At 41.6% G+C, this 16,118-nt stretch overlaps 2 protein-coding genes across 8 annotated transcripts in view; one reads left to right on the top strand and one right to left on the bottom strand.

The window, feature by feature from the left end:
- psmb4 (proteasome 20S subunit beta 4) overlaps positions 1-6,004 on the top strand; it is a 29,291-nt gene extending 23,287 nt beyond the window's left edge. For both annotated transcript variants that reach the window (XM_039750315.1, XM_039750306.1), the window contains exons 4-7: positions 868-949; positions 4,784-4,900; positions 5,032-5,120; positions 5,859-6,004. In XM_039750315.1, coding sequence (XP_039606249.1) covers positions 868-949; positions 4,784-4,900; positions 5,032-5,120; positions 5,859-5,871 — 301 coding nt within the window. In that variant the 3' untranslated portion in view covers positions 5,872-6,004. The remainder of the gene's footprint in view (positions 1-867; positions 950-4,783; positions 4,901-5,031; positions 5,121-5,858) is intronic.
- A 3,813-nt stretch (positions 6,005-9,817) lies between these two features.
- Positions 9,818-16,118, bottom strand: part of pogzb (pogo transposable element derived with ZNF domain b) — a 187,406-nt gene continuing 181,105 nt past the window's right edge. For all 6 annotated transcript variants that reach the window (XM_039750228.1, XM_039750237.1, XM_039750266.1 and 3 more), the window contains one exon: positions 9,818-12,303. In XM_039750228.1, the coding sequence (XP_039606162.1) occupies positions 10,131-12,303 (2,173 nt within the window). In that variant the 3' untranslated portion in view covers positions 9,818-10,130. The remainder of the gene's footprint in view (positions 12,304-16,118) is intronic.

Genomic DNA, 16,118 nt, shown 5'->3' with positions numbered 1-16,118 from the left:
CCATGACACAAACGTAAGGGCTCCTCTCACAATGAATCATCCAGACCTAAAGTTTGATGATGTTGAGATCATTGAAATTCATTTCCACAGTTACAAAATGTGGTGAATAATGTTATGGATTTTCTGGTGTGACAGGCAGTAGATTAAAACATTTTTGAAAATCACAAAGTTCTCTTATTGCTCACGCACCATTATACTGTATATCCTATCATTGGCTCTCTGGAAATTTTCCCCCCCTGTTAGTGTGTTCTGCAAGATTGTTCTGAATGCTTGTATTCCATTGGTATTCTCTCTGGCTCACTCTGATTTGTGTTTGGCTCCTCTTATTATGGTCTCCATTCATTGTTTCAGCAGTGATGCCAGCTTTCTTCAAAGTTTAAAAAGAAAACCAAAAACTTGTTTCAGGTTCTGGCTAACTAGTATGGATTAAGTTGAATTAGGACTCGGCATTACAAGAAGGGGAGAATCGGTTACGTAGCAGGCTTGTTTGTGAAAGGGAGGATCAGTCTGTGTATTAGTGTTAAACATGTTTAAATCTTACATTTTAATCGGCACAAAATGTATCATGAATACATTTGACATTATTTAATGTGTGAAGATAATCAATTGCACATATTTCACATGTGGAAAACCAGTAAGGTTATTATATATGGGTAATAAAATAATGTTTTTTTCACCTTAATAAACAACATCATTTTTTTTCTTTTTAGACGCAGTAGAAATATCGTAGAGTTGTAATAGTGAATGATATTTATATCATTTGTTCCTTTTTATTGCACATAGCACCAACTGTTTTAAAAAATTGATTTACAATGTTAAAACTTAAAATGTTGTATATTTTACAATTTATACATTTTTCCTCCCTAGCTTTTTAGGTTATGTTGACAAGCTTGGAGTAGCATATGAAGCACCCACTATTGCTACAGGTTTTGGGGCCTATTTAGCACAGGTGAGTTTGAGTTTATATCCATTAACCTTCTAAAGGCGCATTTTGAAATTGCAAGACAAAAAAAAAATGCTAACACAATCGTGAATGTTAAAAAAATGTAAAATTGTAAAATTCACAAAAAAATAAACTTGCACACTCGCTTGTGTGCCTTGTAATTTAATTTGCTCCCATCAAAACTTCTTGGCAGCAACCCTGTACTTGGCACAGGTAGCCAATTTATAACGCTCCGTGGCTTTGCACTTCTCAGTCGGAATTAGCTCGCTCCCTCGTGTATGCTATGGTAGGGGACACAAGGGCCTAATTGGGTTGCAGAATTCCTTGATTGCTGAGCTGCTCATCCTGAAATTTTGTACTCGCTGCCCCTCCGTAAAATTACTGTCAGCAATTTCAAAGAAATGCCTAATATGCCTCCTCTACTGTTGATAACAACATTTATTTATACAACACATTTTCATCCAAAAAGTGTAGCTCAAAATGCTTTACGAGATTAAATAAAAAGTTAACATTAAACAAACAATTTTAGGCAGTAATATACTGCACAAAAAATTAATGAACACTTCTTAATCAGAGTATAGCATGAAGTCAGTGAACCTTCTGGGCTATTGATCTGGTCAGTTAAGTAGCAGAGGGGCTTGTTAATCAGTTTCAGCTGCTGTGGTGTTAATGAATTTAACAACAGGGCACTAGAGGGGCAACAATGAGACGACCCCCAAAACAGGAATGGTTTAACAGGTGGAGGGAGGCCACTGATATTTTACCCTCCATCTTTTCTGAATGCTTTTTCACTACTTTTACATTTGGCTACAGTCAGTGTCACTACTGGCAGCATAAGGTGATACCTGGACCCTACAGAGGTTGCACAGGTAGTCCAACTTCTCCGGGATGGCACATCAATACGTGCCATTGCCTGAAGGTTTGCTGTGTCTCCCTGCACAGTCTCAAGGACATGGAGGAGATTCCAGGAGACAGGTAGTTAGTTACTCTAAGAGAGCTGGACAGGGCTGTAGAAGGTCCTTAACCCATCAGCGGGACTGGTATCTGCTCCTTTGAGCAATGAGGATCAGGATGAGCACTGCCAGAGCCATACAAAATGACTTCCAGCAGGCCACTGGTATGAATGTATTTGACCAAACAATCAGAAAGAGACTTCATGAGGGTGGCCTGAGGGCCTGACGTCCTCTAGTGGGCCCTGTGCTCACTGCACGGCACTGTGGAGCTCGACTGGCATTTACCAGAATTGGTAGGTCAACCACTGGTGCCCTGTGCTTTTCACAGATGAGAGCAGGTTCAGCCTGAGCACATGTGACAGACGTGGAAGGGTCTGGGGAAGCCGTGGAGAAGGTCATGCAGCCTGTAATATTGTTCGGCATGACTGGTTTGGTGATGGGTCAGTGATGGTCTGGGGAGGCATATCCATGGAGGGACACACAGGCCTCTACAGGCTAGACAACGGCACTTTGACTGCCATTAGGTATCAGGATTAAATATGTGGACTCATTGTCAGTTTATTATACAGCATGTAACAAAAGAAAAAGGTCATTCTCCAACCTGCTATATCCTAACACAGGGTCACGGGGGGGTCTGCTGGAGCCAATCCCAGCCAACACAGGGCGGAAGGCAGGAACAAATCCCCGGGCAGGGCGCCAGCCCACCGCAGGGCACACCCACACACCAACCACAAGTTAGGATTGTCAATGTACCTAACCTGCATGTCTTTGGACTGTGGGAGGAGACGGGAGCACCTGGAGGAAACCCACGCAGACACGGGGAGAACATGCAAACTCCACACAGGGAGGACTGGGAAACGAACCTGATTCTCCTTACTGTGAGGCAGCAGCACCACCATGCCGCCCCTGTTCAAAAGTGAGTTCTTTAAAAGAGAGCTTGGGATTCATCATTTGTCTCAAACATGTTTAATCTGTGCCCCATATCATAAAGAATGGACAGAACTGTAGAGTTCGTGTACCTTTCACTGAATTCTGTGCTTTATGGTTTTCGGTTCAGTGAGGCTTCACCGGGTCTTTGCAGTGTTCTTAATCTTTGAAGGTGGGATACACAAGCTCTTTCATCAGTTAGCTTTAATACTTTATGCGCAAAAGAAATTGCCTTCCCTTCAGGCACAAGACACCACTCCTTTCCTGTGACACATATGTCAGCCAAGAAGATTGGCCGTCTTGCCAGCAGTCTGACATTTTAGTTTTCTTTTTTTACTCGTTTTGCCAAAGGGACACCATCTCTTTCCGCTCATGCATTCTGTACTCCGTTTTTCTCCTGGAACCTGGTGCGGCCTTTATGTTCCAATAGCTGGAGGACGGTGCTTTTCCTCTTCAGTAGTAGCTCTATCTTGACAGTGCTGCATGCTTCTGTTTTCTGTGCTAGCGGTGTATTCTCCTGTGACCCAAGCTGTTCCTTCCTCTTTTGACTGGAATGTAACACCCCCAACCAGTAAAGTGTTGCTTTCGTCTCTTACTGGAAGTAGAAGTTCTCGCTCAGCCATTTATGAGGCAGTGAATTCTTTGGCCTGTGAGCTAACAGGCTGCCTGAGTGACGTATTGTGTAGAGACCACCCATACCTGTGCACATGACACTGGCTGCTGTAGATCTTGCTCATGTCGGTCTGACTAATTATTGATATTTCAGGTACATTTCTGTATTCTGCCTTGTTTAGCAGTTGTACAGGTTAATGAAATGTGATTATTTCCTTACAATCGTCCCAAGATGATGGGGAATTACAGCAGCTCTCTATCTCCAGAGGTCCAAGTAATGCAAGTGCCCTCGTTCGAGCGAGAGACTCTGGCTTCATTTTCTTGATAGGTATTTGCTACAGCTGTCAAGGCCCATTGTTTTCTCTCCAACCTGAGGTGTTGATTCATCATCATCGTCATCATTTTCTTGGTGCTGGTCATGGTAGCATCATGCTAAGTTTTGCTAACCATTTTTCCTTTGACTGTCCTTGCCCCAGACCCTCGTGCTTCACCCTGAGGGTGATGAGCGCATTTGAAGGCATGGCTCCAGGGGTGGGTTGTACTATTCTGCCTCAAGGAGACGTTCTCAAGTTTTAATTAGTACACTCGCTCTTCCCCTTAAAGACCAGTTTGCAGTTGGTAAGCCTGTCAGAGCACACATCTCCCCAGAATACTAATGATGGGTATGACCTCAGTCTTTGGGGGGCATCGATTTCCTTTACCCTAAATATTACCGGCCTCTTGAGGCACAGTAAGCTCACAGCTCTGCAGTGGGCACATTAAGAAGGTGTAGGTGTGCTGCCACCGTACCCCAGAACAAGTCCCACCCAGGACTCCCGTAGTGCACATTGTTCAGCCTGACAGACATGTTACAGACAACACATCTTCATTTATTGTACGCTTCCTATGAATTCCAGCCTAATTTGATCATCACGTTTCAGTTCATTCTGATTCAGCTGGCGTTTGCAGCCCAAGTTTTGGTGAAATAGATTGTGGGCCTTTTTCAAATAAGGGTAAATATTTTTCCTACAGTAGTTTTCAGTAACGCTTGTGCTTCCTGCGCCTTTTCCTTGCCCGCTTCCTTTTTGCGCTCTTGTTCAATGGCTGGCTTGTGTGTTTGTTGCAGTCCACATCAAGGCTGCACATTCTCAGATTTAGACGAGACCACAGGACGGGGGGTAAAAAGTCTGAACCGAGTACGGCTGCCCAAGACTGCAACACACAGTAGTTTACTTTGTAATTTGAGGGGAGAAGAAGAGCAGTTTTTCAGTTTTCTCAGGTTTAATTAACATTTTTATTTTGGAGCTCTTGCTGGTCTAAACTTAATAGTGAGTGTGCGTGTTTGTTTTTTTGTTGTCTTGTCCTTTAGCCCTTAATGAGAGAAGCTTTCGAATCCAAACCTGTAATGGGTAAAGATGAAGCCCGGGAGCTGGTTGAACGTTGCCTGAAAGTACTATATTACAGAGACGCCCGCTCATATAACAGAGTAAGTGATCTTAAATTTGAATCTGTGGTGTTTGAAGAGCGATGCTTTATTCTGTAATTTGGGTAAAGACAGGCAGAAGTGAATTAGCAGTGTCTTCAGCTATTAATGACGTGTGCTCACTTTTTCTGCAGTATGAGATTGCAACGGTAACTGAAAGCGGAGTGGAAATTGAGGGACCACTGTCCTCTGAAACTAACTGGGACATTGCAAACATGGTCAGGTGAGCTATTTCAATGATAACAGAGCTTAGTCCTTTTTACAGTTCAGCAGTAGCCACTTGAGAATCTCTGGTTAGCCTCGGAGTGACACGAGTCCTGAGGCAACTCAGCTAGTTTTGCCACCAGAGAAGACATTTCATGACTGTTCAGGACAAACCAAAATTATTTGCTTGATTTAAACTGTTATTTACAAAAAAAAAAAGGCTTTCTGGGAGAAGTCGCTTTGAAAAAACAAAAACGTAGCTTCATGTTCTTGATGAGTTTTGTAGAATATCTGATACACAAGTATGTAGGCTTGTGCTGATGGAATCGGATTATGGCCGTCAAAAGGGAGGAGCAGCGTGTGTCGAGACCGTTTGGATCGATTTTACCAAATGCACAGACATCAAAAATCCAAAGTTTATCAAATGAAGGAAAAAAATCAAGCATTTATGAAGGAGGGTGCTGACTTTTGCACCTCCCATGCTGGATTTTTTTTTTTTCTCCACAATCTTTTACTCCGTCCCATAAGGGATTCCCATCGTGATGTCACCATGCCAAGGACGTCAAGTAGGTCAGATGTTTAACTGCAGATGTGCACTGGAGGGTTTACTTAAATTCTATCAGAAATAAGTAACCATTTATACAAAATATTATTATTGTTAAAGTGTATGCAACAATGTCTTTTAGCAGAATTAAATCACATTTTGCTTCACTAGTCCTATTTTGTAGCATTTACTTTTTTTTTGCTTTTCTTTCAGTGGCTTTGAGTGAAGAAATGGATGCTCCCTTTGCCCACAACACTGAATATTATTATTTTTTATTTTGTAAAATGAAGCTCAGTTGTAAAACAAATTGCCTTTTGTTATTTAGTATTGAAGCTCTGAATAAACAATTCCAAGTCTGGCTTGTGAACTTTGTCTTGCAGCACACATGTACAGCAGGGGTTTAGAGATGTCAGCAGGAGTGGTCTCTGGTCACCACCATCAGACATGACCCACTTCAGTTTGAGTCTTGAAAATACTGCAGAAATTCAGTTACAAATACAGAATATACAATAAACCATAAAAAGTTTGATAGTGGATGAATGGAACAACTTATTATTGGGTTGAAATGTCAAACTTCATTGCTAAAGTAATAAATAGAAAGAAGAAAACAAAGGTGTACCAGCACACCAGCGGTGAACATTAAAAGTTGTCATCTTGCCACATCTGGTCCCAAAAAGCCAGTGAGCCGCTGTGTCTACAGTTGGGAGATATCGTCCCAATTCTGCCAAAGGGTTTGCTGAAGTTGCTGGCCATTGACTGGCAGAAGGTCACTTATCCAGATATTGCAATATTGGGCACGCCAAAGGTGCTATGTGTTAAGGTCAGGAGTGTTGGCAGCACCTGCATGCCAGCATACTTTGGGACTGTTGTGACTACAGCAACTGAATGTGGCCTGCTTGGTCCTCCTGCGTCTAGGAGGTGTGCTAAAGGCAGCAATAGTTTGGGTTCCAGATATTAGATGATTTCTCAGATGAACTAGTTCTGGTGTGGTCACCTTAGGTCAATCTGACCAGGTGGGATGGTCTGTTGGTCTCCTGAAATCATTCCTGCAGTCAGGACAGTGGAGTGGCCGAATCCAAAGCATCTGGCAAAGCTGACATTTCTGCCTGCAGCATGCTAATGATCTTTGCCTGTGCTTTTGATGGCATTAGAGGCCTTCTAGAGTGTGGTCTTTTGTCATGATTTGAACTACAACCTTTTTACAGGAAACCTGATCAGACATGGTTTCATCTGTCTTCTTGTGGAGTAACGGTGGACCAAAGAGCTTGTGTGTGTCAGCCTAAACAGACACCATTTTGAGAAGCTACACAAGCCACAGCATTTCTGTTGTCTTCTAATTGTTACTTTGTGAATAGAAATGTGCTGCTGATGAAAACAATCTTTGAATTCATTGTACGTCTCCTTCAGTAGATAGAACAATTATTACCACTCTTGGGAATGATCCGCGTGCTGTCAAAAGCAAACCTTTCTTTGTGATGATTTGTGGGTCAGTGGATGTTTTCCACCAACAAACAAGATCCCCATTTGGAGTGACCACCTTATTAGGTGCACTTGACCCAACAGCAAGTTGAGTTTGCGTTTGCCCTCAGAATGGTTTGAAGTGAATTGAATTGAGAAGGTGCTGCACAGGTTTGCTGACCCACGTGGACTTCAGTGTGTCTACTGGTCAAATCAGCTAGCAGTGGCTCCATGGAAGACTTGTTCTGTTTGTCACACAGATTCTCAATTATATTCTGGTCACTGTGTGAAGTACATACACTGGAGAGGTGTTCTGTGTTTCACGGTTCTCTCCAACTGTGTCCTCTTGCTTTTTACTGACAGGATGAACAGTTTTGTTATCTTCTGGTATACGGAGTCCGTAACAAAGTATGACAAGTGGTGTGTCCCAAGATGTCTACTGTTGTTACTTTTTGGAGTGGCTTGGCTTGATCTCTGGAGGTGATCGTTGCTCCTCAAAAAAGACAAGTGAATCTGTTGTGTTAAACTCATGGAGTCTTGTTCATTCTTCCTCAGACCTGCGCGCTTCACTTATGATGATTACTTTTGTAGCCTTGTCCTGTAATACTTGTTCCCAAACAGTCCCCCCATAGTGATGTTTACTTGATTATGTTGCATCTGCTATGTTAGTAAATGACAATCCAGTATTACATGCACCTATGATATTGTCACTGACTGACCGGTTTAACTAATACAAGTGTCACGTGGCTGAGAAGAGAAATGACTTTTTCATTCTCTTGGTAAAATTACTTGCAGTCTAATATGGGGCACCTGAATTATGATGTGCAAGTACAGCCACATAAGCGGACTGAAACACTCGGCTGTGACAATGTCGCCAGTGGCGATCCCTGCTCTGGTGCTGTGAACCGCTACAAGGTACACCTGGAAAGACTGCCAAGATGATTGGGGGGCTGGGGGGTGGTCTCACAGCAGATGCTGTTTCAGAGTACAGGTTGCACTTGTCTTATCATAACCTGATATTAGAATAGAAATCATTTCATTTTCCCTCCTCTTCTCTTTCTCCCTCTTTTCTTCTCTCTACTTGGCTATCCAAAGCAAAATGTTGTATTCCAAGGAGACCATAATAATTATATTTATATGGGGCTTTTCTCACTACTCGGTGTTTAATAATTTGATGCTAAACACTGCACATGAAGGCATTCTGCATGATCAGTGTGACTAAATCACCAGCAGGAGTGGCAGCAACGTCAAGCTTTTGGGCTAAAAGCCACTGTAAGCCAATTCTGCTTGATTGCCTGCAAAAAAGGGCAGCAAATGACAAAAAGTTCATTCGTAGGCTTCAAACTTGTTGAGTTGAGTGTGTGTGTGTGTATATTTATGTCCATTTCCTGTGACCTGATCCCAACTGCCGTGTAGTGTGGATCACAATTTTGATTTCATTTGCTTGAGGTGACTCCAATCTGCAGACGTGCTGCTCTTTAAAGTCCTGCGGATGCCACCAGGTCTCTGGTTTACAAACACACATCAAGAAGGGAAAAAAGGAGCACTAAGGAATGCCGCTGTAAACACACCAAGTTGTTTTCTGTGGCTGACATTAAAGACATTTTGTAAGCCATTTTTTTTTTCTGGAAATGATTTTTTAATATTTAAAAATGGATTCAAGAAAAGTAACACAGAACAAATAAACTTTTTACAGTAGAAAATGCCCTTCCATTTTACTTTAAAGTAAATAAAAACTGCTGCACTTCACAATTTATTTGTACACAGAGCTGAATGCATGAAGGAAGGAAGAAGGGAGGGCTGTGTATCTTCCATGATGCTGTCGCCTTGAAGAGTCGTCCCCATACCGTGGTGGTCAGCCTGCTGCTGCTGGGTGTCACTATTTACAAAGAGCCAATGCGACACACCAGTGCTTTTCATGTTGGGAAGCAGACATGTGGGGCTTCCCCGACTTCTATTGCTCACCTTCCAGCAGCATTACTCATTTTATGTCCATGACTTGAAGATAGCACTCTTCACGAGAAAGAAAGGACACAAGTGGGACATATAAACTCAGTCTATGGCAAGACAGGAGAGGCTACCAGCTTGTAGCACGTAGTCAAGTGTGTGCTTGTGTGTACTTGTGTGTGTGTGTGTGTGTGGTTTGATTTCAACTTTGTTGAATATGTACATATGTAGTGCTGACCAAACAATAAGCCCCCTTGTATCTCCTCTACCTGACAGCAGATTCAAGCAAAATAGAAGTCCCAGGAATGCCCCGTTAAGGTGAGCAAAACGGTAGTGTCAAGTCAAAGAAACAGGGAATCACCAAAACATACAGTCAAAACAAGACGATTCAAAAGAACTGACATTAAACCTGGTTTTCATCATGCATGTTAGGAAAAAGTACAGCAGTGCTCTTAAAATAAAAAGAACAAAAAAAATATATATATATATCCCAACAATATGTTCTTAACAGTAATTTTCATCGCTGAAGGAGAGAAGTTTATTATTGTCTTCCTGCCCTCCATCATCTTCCTCCCGCCCTCCTCCCCATGAAACTGAGGTAAAACCATTCAAGGCTTCTCTTGCATGTCAGAATACCGTTGTTACCATGATTAAAAACAATGGCCGCTTTAAAAAAAACAAAAAAACAAAAAAAACCTAAGGTCACCCATGAGCCCCAGTCCCCCGTCTATGTAACTGAGCATGATACGTTTTTTTTCCAGCATGTCCCGACATTTCATTGTGTCCCCCTCCCCACCTGCGCTCACTTCACGAGAGTCCATGGTTTTCCAGAAGCAAATCTTTTTATTTCTGTTTTTTTTTTTTTTGTTGTTTTTTTTTGGGACGGTAGAGTGGGGAAGTAGGGATTGGGAGACAACATGCTGAAGACTGGTACTAGTGACGGCACCCTGCCCAAGTAGGTGGGAGGCGCGTGTGCACACGTCATTCATGTGGTTAATGATTTTCAGGTCTCTTTGATTCAGGAGTCAGAAACTCCTCTTTATCCTAATAATCTGGGAAGCGTGTGCCCACCCAGGGCAACTAAAGGTCAAACTCCGTGTCCTCAAAGCCGTGAAACGACTCGGCATCACTGTCCTTTTCAAACAGCTGGTGAAGAGCCCTGGTGTCTGGCACCTGCTCGCTGTAGCTTGGAGAAGCACACTCATCATCCTGGCCCTCCTCCTCCTCCTCCATATCGGTCATTTCCCATTCCTCCAGTGGACCTGCCATTTCAAGTTCTTGGTCACGCTTATTTCTCCGCTCTGCCTCTCCTGACATCAGCCTTTTCTCCAATAAGTGCACCAACTCATCTTGCATGTCAGCAACACTTCGCTGAGCCGAGCTGTCGATTCCTTCAGGTCCTGGCAAAACACTGGCTACCAAAAAGGACTGCTGCACCAATTCAGGTTGTGCAGATATGCCTTCTAACGCTTCAGTGATCCAATTCACAAGGAGACGCAAAAGTTCTTCGGCCCTTAGGGAAGAAGCAATCTTATTTTCATGCATGTCCCTGACCAACATGCTCCATTTGCTCTTCAGGAAAGCTGCTATGGTTGGAACAATACAGACATCCAGAGGCTGGATTTTAGAGCTACAGCCCATTGGAATAAAAGCTGGAAGGGTGTTTACAGCACTGAGGGCTGAAAGTGCGTCATCGGACAGGTGTGTACGGAATGTGTCTATCACAAGCATGCCTTTCCCACCATTCTGGGACTCCATGTGCTTGTGCCACACCTTGGATGTCCAGATTTCCATCTCCTCGTCCTCATTAAAGCCTTCAGGCCTAGCTTCTACTAAAATGGTACTCGAAGTGGAGAGTTGCTCATGCTGACCTTTGAAAAAGATCACAGTGGGTAACATGCTGCCATCAGCTAGAATACCTAAAACAATGTCAAAAAGTGACTCCCCTGTCCCAGACAACTGGAAGGCAGCTTCTCTACTTCGAATATTATCAGCAGAAGCTAGAGCCTCCAAGTCCACAAAGAGAGAAATCTCATCCATAGTGCCAATTACAGTGAGAGGGATATCTTGGATGTGAATTTGCCTCTGAACAAACTCCACAAAGAATTTCTTGTTTTCTTCCATATCAGATGTTAGCTTTCGGCTTACTGCTCCTTTTATCTGCAACCCTAAGTTATGCTGCATCATGAAGCCAACTGCCCATGCATAGGAAATGCGGAAGTTATTGGCCTTGTAATAAATCTCTGTTGCCCTCTGTAAGAAGTTGTCTTCTGTAACAGGCAGCTGCTGTTCTCGTTGTACCAAAACCCATTCAACCAGCTTCTCTGCGGCTGCCTCATCTTTGCCATAGTCAATAGCAGCCCCTTTTGCACTCTCCTCCTCCATGTATTGCTTGTGATTTTTCAACCAGCTTCTGATGAGCCCTTGAGGAATACGAAAGTGTTCAGATGTTTCTTGGGTTCCAGCACACAGCGCATAAAGGAGGACCCGAAGCTGTTTTACTGATAGCTTCTCTATACATTCCTTTGCCTCAGTAATTTTGGGAATCTCTCTTTCCACGCTCTCTGGCTGCTCAATTTCCATTTCTTGAGGTTTTTCTTGTACTTCCTGCTCATTTGCCTCCTGATTTGGAACAGACTCTGTGACAGGCTGAGCAGGCTCCTCGACTGGTTGTTCAATCTTCTCCTTCTCGTTTGCCTCAACCAGTTCAATGTCATTGTCTTCTTTTCCATCTTTTAAAACTTCATCCAGCTCGTTCTCTTTGACTGTCCTTGCATTTGTAATTAAAATTGGTATCATGACATCATCATCCTCCTCTTCCTCCACCATCACTGAATTTTCTTCCTCAACTACTTCTGCTCTCTCTGGTTTCTCAGGAACCACCACTGCATCATCCTCCTCCTCCTCCTCAACCATCATGGCTGCATCCTCATCTTCCACTATTACTGGTGCCTGCTGCTGTGGAACAACTGACTCTCCTTCAACAATCACTGCATCCTCCTCCTCCTCCTCCTCTTCCTCTTCTTCCACTACCACCACTGCCTTCTCTTCGGTTTTCTGCTCAGCCCCTATCCCCTCCAGATCTGTTGCCTTGTCTTTCTCATTGTCTTCCTCTACAGAAGAAGTAAGAATTTCATTTTTAGATGGAGGAGCTGGCTCGTCCTTCTCAGTGGGCTTTGAAATACTGTGATGTTGGTCTTTAATGTTGTTATTTATGACTTCTTTAGTTTGAACCAAAGGCTTTGTTGGGATTCTATAAAGACAAAACACAAAAAAGCTTTTAAGCTATGGTAATGCATCGTTAATTTCCTTACCAAGTGTAATGAAAGAAAACCCAGCACATAACATGGACATCCACTACAGTTTATTATTTGTGACAAACTCTTGCTATGCATTTTTTTTCATTGGAATACACCAAACCTAAAAATTACTCAAACATCTATCAGTAGAACACATTTTTTGTGAATATAACATTAAAAATACCTGTAAGGACTGACTTTGATGAAGGCGACAGATGTGTGAATGGTATTGAATAGTGCTATATCTTAAAATAAACAAGGCAAATAAAACAATTTGAATGAATTGTGCACATCCAATGTGACTGTGTGTAAGACCTTATGTACAGCTGCCACCCATGGCCCAGCTACTCCAAAGGACTACTACAAAGTTCTGCAACAGGTGTCTGGAGCATTTCCGGGAAGATGAAGCTCTTCCTCCATTTAAAATATAGTCCAGCAACAGTCACAAAAAGTAAGATCCAGACTTCTCAAGGTTACAAAAATACTCTATTAAAAGTGTCACTATTTCCAGCCATTTATGTATTAATTTACTAATGCACTGCACTGTTTTAGCTAGATTTTCATTTATTACTGCTGTTTTCTATAGGAGAAATAACACTGGTATTTATTGTGTTACACACTTGACAGAAGGTTAGACAGTCAAAACTTGACTTTAATAAATATGTTTTCATTTTTTTTTCATGTGGGGAAAAAAAACCTTTGCCTATTTTTTTCCTTTTTCAAATGAATTATGTCACAGGCTTCACTGATTCTGCAGCTGGAGGTTGTTTTGCTACAAATTACCTTTTTTGGTTCATAATGGCACTCTGTAGCACTTATTCAGTTCCTCGTTGTGGAGATCACATAATTTGGTGGATAATAACAAACTATAATTCTTCAAAAAGCTGTATGAGGAAACTGTGCCAATAAGATGAGGATGCTGAATGATAAAGACTGTAAAGAAATTAGGGTTAGGGATAGTCACTTCACTGGAATACATAAACAGTATACAACTCTCCTGATGTTCCAATATCACCCTTGCGAGTTGCAGTGGAAGAAGTGCAGAATGTTTTATGCTACTAAAGTGTGACAGTTAATTTAAATACAACCTTTGCTTTGCCAGTGCCACATGCTAGTCCAGATAAGACTGAGCAGATTAGAAGGCTTAAAACATGGCTCAAATCTTGGTGTATGATAAAAGGGTATATAGGTTTATGGGGCTTTGGGTCTCCTTATGGAACAAATGGGACTGTGAGGTATTTATCATCTTATCAATAAATTATTGAAATTATAAAAGCTAAAACATTGAATCTATTATTATTATTCAAAAGTCATTCAAAAGAAGAAAACATTCCTTGCATTACGTAATGGAAACAATTTTGATTTCGAAAAGGGATTTGCAATGCAAAGACAAGGGGAAAATTGTCATTTTGTGAGAGAATAACAGGTAGTAACATGGGAGAAACTTCAGTTTAAAACAGTATGGCAGAACGAATGCAGTGTGTAGACACAACTATAAATACCTTAAATTTAGAAATTAATAATCTCTGTCCTGAGCCCATACCTTTATATGTTTATCAAAATGAAGTGACTACTTTAGAAATCAAAACGTACCAGAGAATCCTTATAAATTGATGAAAATTGTTCAAAAGATTTTGTGGGGAATCTTCAAGATATGTTTGTGTTAAACGGTTCCAAATTCATCAGTGCAGAATTAAACTACTAAATGATGGAAACGACTAAAATCTCTGTGCAAATTATAGCTGCTGGCTCTGAAGTCTCTGGTGTGATTTCTACTGCTGATGTTGGTAAGATTACATTACGCAGGAGATTCACTCAAATCTTTCAAGTGTGTCTTCCTCTTGTAAAGCACTTTGAAGTTTGAACTACATCATTTGTATGAATACATGCTATATAAATAAATGTTGTTGTATCCATGTGGTGCTGTTTCAGTTACAAGCCATCACCACACAAGAGTTACACGTTGTGTTAAAACAGCTTTGTCTAAAGTGCCAAGCCTTTGACTACTTGCATGTGCTCAGAAATTGTGTGGTTGAAAGTCAGAAGAAAAGTGTGAATTAACGCATTGGCTCAGCAAAAAATATAAAATCTTAACAACAAGCCAACATAAAATTTTGCCAATTTAACAGAAAATTCAGTAGCAGAAGCACTATAGATGTTACAGCTGGCACACAGTGACCACGGTTCCATCACTGTCCCCGCAAATTGAATTATGACAACTAAATCATACTCTGCCACAGTTTTCTCTTTGTGTGAATGAAACATATTTCTATATGTTTATTACCAGAAAATGATATTCCACAGCTTGTTTCTATGTTTGTAAAGGGCTGAAGAACCTAAATTAAACTGTCATAAAAATTTGCTGCTTTTCTGGCTGTATCATTTTTCAATTAAAACAACTGTAACACTTTGAAAGATATGAAAATGTTAATTAATTACTGTGTAATTTACTTGAAATATTTTAAATACAAAAATAAGCGGTTAGCTCTGGTATGGTACAGCTAGAGTTTATTTTTTCATTGCTAAAAATATTATTTTATCACTTTTTGATGAGAAAACTGCTGCCAAATTTGTCCAAATTGCATATGTTATCAAATGACATCATACGCTGACGTATTCATAGAATGGCAGATTTGCTTGTTCAGAAGGTGAAAGAAAGTCAGTATTTTGCACTTCAATCAGAAGTACAAATAAAACAAAGTACAGTGCATCACGAAAGTATTCACAGGGCATCACTGTTTCCACATTTTGATATGTTACAGCCTTATTCCAAAATGGATTAAATTCATTTTTTTCCTCAGAATTCTACACACAACACCCCATAATGACAACATGAAAAAAGTTTACTTGAGATTTTTGCAAATTTATTAAACATAAAAAAATTGAGAAATCACATGTACATAAGTATTCACAGCCTTTGCCATGAAGCTCAAAGTTGAGCTCAGGTGCATCCTGTTTCCCCTGATCATCCTTGAGATGTTTCTGCAGCTTAATTGGAGTCCACCTGTGGTAAATTCAGTTGATTAGACACAATTTGGAAAGGCACACACCTGTCTATATAAGGTCCCACAGTTGACAGTTCATGTCAGAGCACAAACTAAGCATGAAGTCAAAGGAATTGTCTGTAGACTTCCGAGACAGGATTGTCTCGAGCCACAAATCTGGGGAAGGTTACAGAAAAATTTCTGCTGCTTTGAAGGTCCCAATGAGCACAGTGGCCTCCATCATCCGTAAGTGGAAGAAGTCTGAAACCACCAGGACTCTTCCTAGAGCTGGCCAGCCATCTAAACTGAACGATCGGGGGAGAAGGGCCTTAGTCAGGGAGGTGACCAAGAACTCGATGGTCACTCTATCAGAGCTAAATTGGTCCTCTGTGGAGAGAGGAGAACCTTCCAGAAGGACAACCATCTCTGCAGCAATCCACCAATCAGGCCTGTATGGTAGAGTGGCCAGACAGAAGCCACTCCTTAGTAAAAGGCACATGGCAGCCCACCTGGAGTTTGCCAAAAGGCACCTGAAGGACTCTCAGACCAGGAGAAACAAAATTCTCTGGTCTGATGAGACAAAGATTGAACTCTTTGGTGTGAATGCCAGGCGTCCCGTTTGGAGGAAACCAGGTACTGCTCATCAACAGACCAATACCACCCCTACAGTGAAGCATGGTGGTGGCAGCATCATGCTGTGGGGATGTTTTTCAGCTGCAGGAACTGGGAGACGAGTTAGGATAAAGGGAATGATGACTACAGCAATGTACAGAGACATTCTGGAT

The sequence above is a fragment of the Polypterus senegalus genome, chromosome 1 (genome assembly GCF_016835505.1).
Source record: "Polypterus senegalus isolate Bchr_013 chromosome 1, ASM1683550v1, whole genome shotgun sequence".
Taxonomy (NCBI): domain Eukaryota; kingdom Metazoa; phylum Chordata; class Cladistia; order Polypteriformes; family Polypteridae; genus Polypterus; species Polypterus senegalus.
The sequence above is the reverse complement of the archived record's forward strand: the minus strand, read 5'-3'. Positions and strand labels throughout refer to the sequence as shown.